The 5,066-nt window shown below is 50.6% G+C and overlaps 1 protein-coding gene across 1 annotated transcript in view; it reads left to right on the forward strand.

The window, feature by feature from the left end:
* Nucleotides 1-756: 756 nt before the first annotated feature.
* HMCN2 (hemicentin 2) overlaps nt 757-5,066 on the forward strand; it is a 190,529-nt gene continuing 186,219 nt past the window's right edge. The window contains 1 exon segment of the mRNA XM_006834988.1: nt 757-1,006. Within this exon segment, the coding sequence (XP_006835051.1) occupies nt 757-1,006 (250 nt within the window).

Below are 5,066 nucleotides of genomic sequence, written 5' to 3' on the forward strand. Positions count from 1 at the left end.
AATCTTTACAGGAGCAGAAAGCCTTATCTTTCTCCCACAGAGCAGCTGGTATTTTCGAACTGCTGACCTTGCGGTTCGCAGCCAGATTTGTAACCAGATTTGTAACTACCAGAGCTCCTTAGGCCATCAATTTAGGGTGACTGATTAAACATAACAGTAATTGCATTAACTCTGGGAAATATAGAGCCCTGTGGAAAGATGAGACCTTGCAGAGGGGTGTGTGTGTGTGTGTGGTGGTCTCTTGGTGGGCTGGGTGGGAAAAGCCTGGGCTCACTTTAGCTAGCCTTGCGGGAAGGAGTCGCGTGGCCTCCTCCCTCCTGTGTCCAGGTTTAGCCCTGCGCTTGTGTCGTGGGGAGGCGCAGGTGTCTGCTCAGTCTCGCGCGCATCCTTAGGCCTCGCCGCCTTGGCCTAGGCCCCAGCTCCCGTCAGCCAGCCGCCCCGCGTCCTTCCCTAACCTCGGGTCTGGACTGGAGAGCAGAGGGGCCGGCAAAGTTTGAGTCACGGAGGAGGGAGGGAAGAAGGCGGGCCCGTGACCCTGAACGGGGTGGGCTCTAGGACCCGAATAGGGCTCCCAGCAGGGGGACCCTGCCACGAGCCCTAGTTCGCGCGCACCGGCTGCTGCCTGAGGCGAGCGAAGCGTAGTGCTGCAGTCGTCGTCGGGCGGCTGCCGGTGCGTTCGGGTGACCGTGCCACGTTCCCTGTGACCTGCGCGCTGCCCCCCGCAGCAGCCGCAGCCACTCGGCCGCGCTCCACACGATGCCGGCCGCGCGGCTCTTGCGGCTGCTGATGGCCATCTCCACGGCCGCGACCGTGACTGGCTCACTTGAGCCCGCGCTGCCCCCTAGAGCGGGGGACGCCACCTTGGCCTTCGTCTTCGACGTCACCGGCTCCATGTGGGACGACTTGATGCAGGTGATCGACGGCGCCTCGCGCATTCTGGAGCGCAGTGTGAGCAGCCGCAGCGAGGCCATCAGCAACTATGCTCTGGTGCCCTTCCACGACCCAGGTAGCGTCCCCCTGGCACCCGGGTGCGGCGCGCTCACCTGCCCACCGCCCGCCCGCCCGCCGGCGACCTCAGCCCCAGCGCACCTAGACGCCCGCGGACTGCTCGGCGGCCACCGTAGTGCTATCTCCGGCACGTCCGCCGTGCCTGGACCCGGCCCTGCAGCCCCGTCCCTCTCCGGAGCCTGCCGCCCTTCTTTCCCGCGCCTCCTGGTTCCGTTGTCGGGCTTTTGGTAGAGAGGGTGGGGGAACGAAGGGCGCCACTTCATTCAAATCCCACTCAGCCACTTTCTGGCTGTACGACCTTCCCCAATTATGAAATGTGGGTGAGAGACTTCTAAAGCAGTTGAAAGGAAGAGCGTTTGCAGGATTCGTGTTTTTACTCTTGCTAAAAGTACTTAGGAAATTCACCCCCTTGCCCATTCTCCCTGGGAAAACAGTAGGACCCATAACTTGCCCAGGCTCATCCTCGCCTTTGCCCGTCCTGTTCTCACCGCCATACCTTCTGTTGTTGTTGTTAAGTGCTGTGGAGTCAGCTCCAACTCATAGCGAACCTGTATAGGATTTTCGAGGAGCAGCTAGTGGATTTGAACCGCTGACCTTGCCCTTAGTAGTCCAGTGCTTATCTACAGTGTCCCACCAGTATTCCATTGCCATTCTAACAATTTTGACCTGCAGATGGCACCTCTGCTTCCCCTCCTTTTCAACACAATGTCTGGAGCCCACCCCTGCAACAAGTCCCTGGGAGACCCCACTGTGAGGAGTTACAGGGAAAATGGCTACTGACTGTGCCTAATGCTCCCCATCTTCTTGAGAAAGACTCCCTCCCCCCACAACAGTTTATTATGAAAACATTCCACCTTACAGAAAATTTGAAAAAAAATCAGTTCATCGTTTAGGTTCTATGATGAACATTTTGCTTTATTTGCTTGATCACGTGTCTCTCTGTCTATTCACCCCTCCATCCAGGATAGCTTTATAAATCCTTAGACACATACCCGCTGTCATCCAATCGATTCTGCCTCATAGCTACCCTATGTAGGGTTTCCAAGGAGCTGGTCGGGGATTTGAGACGCAGCACCTTTCGGATAGTGGTCCAGTGCTTATCCTACAGAGCCACACTGTTGTTGATGTTAAGTGCTATCGAGTCAGTTCCGACCCATAGCGATCCTGGGTAGCGTTTCTGAGAAGCAGCTGGTGAGCTTGAACTGCCAACCTTGCAGTTCAAATGGCTTTGCAGTCTGGTGCATTAACCCATAGCACCACACCAGGGCTCCACTAGGACTCCAGAAAGCCTCATTTTTCTCCTCTGGAATGGCTGGTGGATATGAACCGATGATCTTGCTGTTAGCAGCCTGTGCTTATCCATCAGGATTGTTGTTGTTGTTATGTGCCGTGGAGTGGGTTCCAACTCATAGTGACTCTGTATAAGGTTTCCAAAGAGCAGGGGGTGAGCTTGAACCACCAACCTTGCAGTTCAAACGGCTTTGCAGTCTGGCGCATTAACCTCCAGCGCCACACCAGGACTCCATCCATCAGGATATACATCTATAAATTTTGTAGATCTTCTGCAAAATTGTACTGCCAAGCATTCTTATACTGTGTAAAATATACAATCACCAAAGGCTGTAGGAGTTCCTAAGACCTTTTAGAAAGATTTGCACTTATTAATCATAACATCATTGCAGCTACTTAAAAAACTGGTAACAGTGGGCAAAATATAATTCCGTGTTGTTTAGGAGCATTGAGACATCCCTACTTCCAGAAAGCCTGGGTTCCCCAGCGCTCTGCAGTCCCAAGGCCAGAAGCCAGGGGTCTGGAAAAGGGTTTCTAGAAATATCACAAGTGGGGAATGTGTAATGAGGAGGTGGAGTGTGTGGTATGTCAACTAGGTGGCAGGTAACTCTCAATGACTCTTAACTCTCTCACCTTCTTTCTGGTTGTTCTTAGACTTCCAGAGACATTCTTGCTTCTAGGGAGTTAAGAGATCATATCTATTTCACCCTTCTCTTATAGTGTTAGATGGCATACCCAATAAGTAAGGAAGCACATGCTTACTTGTGCTTACTTAACTAATCATCTAGTTCAGCGATCTAGTTCACACTTGTTTTACACAGTGTTGGATTACTCAATAAGTAAGGTAAGCATGGGCTTACTTGTACTTAATTACTAATCTGTAGTGAAAAATTTCATACTTTTCCCACCACATCAAAGATTTTGCTTCTAGACCTGGTTGGCATCAGTCTCTTTCCCAACCTCACAGCGCCTGCCTAAAGAATCAGTCTCTTTTCAAATTGATGATCCCTAACAGGGGTAGAGTACCCTATAGATTAGTAAGTGAGCCCAGGTAAATTCATGCTTATGTTGCTTATTGGGTAATCTGCCCCTGGTCTTATAGTTGGGTTAGCTGAGACTCAGGATGGGACTTACCAAAGGCCACCTGCCAGGATGATGTCATTTCTGTTATAACCCATATGAGTCTCTAAAATCCTGGGCTTTAATTGCAGTGCAGAATAACAGCCTTTCAGAGCCAGGCCCAGGCTGCTGAGGGCTGTCCCTACTGTACCCACCTCTGGCCCCCAGCTTCATGAAGCCCTTTTTCCATCTCCCAATCTTTTCCTTCTCACTTGGCCCATCTCATTCCCCAAATAACCAGGTCCAGATAAAGAAGAGTACTTAAATGCTTACTGAGCACTTGTGTGCAGAACTCTGTGAGGCCTGAAGTATAAATGGGGCAGGGTTTGTTAGGAGACAGGCCAGGCAGAGAGTAGAAAGTGTCATGTAGTATCTCAGGTACAGCTCCTGGCCATCAGTCAGTGATGGAGGCGACTAATAAAAGGCTATCTGACAGGAATGGGTAACTTAGACATTGGCTACCCAAAATGTGGGGGCATATAAAGACAAGAAGTGACTGGATTACAAGATTTCAAGAGGGAACCTAGTTCCAGATGGGGCGGGGGAAGATGGAATCACCACTGAATGATTTCCAATCAGTTGGGAATGGACTGGCGAAAGGAAATGGGGATAAGACTCTTGTGGTACAATAGTGAATAATTGCCATCAGGGTTGACTGTGAGGGTAGAAAATATAGAGGTAGATGTTTTTTGACAAAAGGAGGAGAGTGATTGATTTTGCAGCCCAGGAGCTGAGGTCCCTGGGACCATCGTGAGAAGAACAGACAGTCGGACCCTACCCCAAGAGGCAGTGACACCAGGGATGGAGACAGAGATGATGATGTGGACAGATGGAGTGGCTGGGGACACTGGACTCAGGGAGGGAGAAGGGCTCTGTGCTGGTGGCCAGGGGGCAGGCCTGTGTGGTGTACCTTTTGGTTGTTTGATGATGCATGGAGGGGATTATAATCATTGCAATGAAGCGAAATGCAATAGGATGAATGTAGGACTGATGTTCTCCCATGCAAACATCACAACTCTAAAAAAAAAAAAAAGACTGTCTGAGCAAGAAAACACTGGAACAGGGTTTGAAGAACATGAAAAAGTATTTGTTGAGTTCTGACCATGTGCTGGCTGATGCTCTATGCTGGGATACAGCAAGGACAGAAGATACCATAGGCTTGGATTGCTGGGTTGTGGCTGGAGGATGGTTTGGGTGGATGATATGTAAGGACAAGTGTACAGTATGTTATTGTTGTAGTTAAGTGCCTTTGAGTTAATTCCAACCCATAGCGACCCTGTATAGGGTTTCCAAGGAGTGACTGCTGAGTTTGAACAGCCAACCTTATAGTTCATACTGACTTTGGAGTCCAGTGCATTAACCCACAGCACCACACCAGGACTCCAGTGTAGGTTATAAGAGGAGTAAAATGAGCAATGTAGGTAGGGGAGAGAGGAACCAGGTCATGCTCGCCAGACTGAGAGTTTGGGCAGGATTTAGGTTCGCCTCTATGGGGTTGGAAGAAGTACAGCCAGAGTGCTCCTTGGAGGCCAGGATGGCTAAATTTCATTTCTCATACTTCGGACATATTGTCAGGAGGGACCAGTTGCTGGAGAAGGATATCATGTTTGATAAGGGTCAGAGAAAAAGAGGAAGACCCCCAGCAAGAT

The sequence above is a fragment of the Chrysochloris asiatica genome, unplaced genomic scaffold (assembly GCF_000296735.1).
Source record: "Chrysochloris asiatica unplaced genomic scaffold, ChrAsi1.0 scaffold00014, whole genome shotgun sequence".
NCBI lineage: Eukaryota > Metazoa > Chordata > Mammalia > Afrosoricida > Chrysochloridae > Chrysochloris > Chrysochloris asiatica.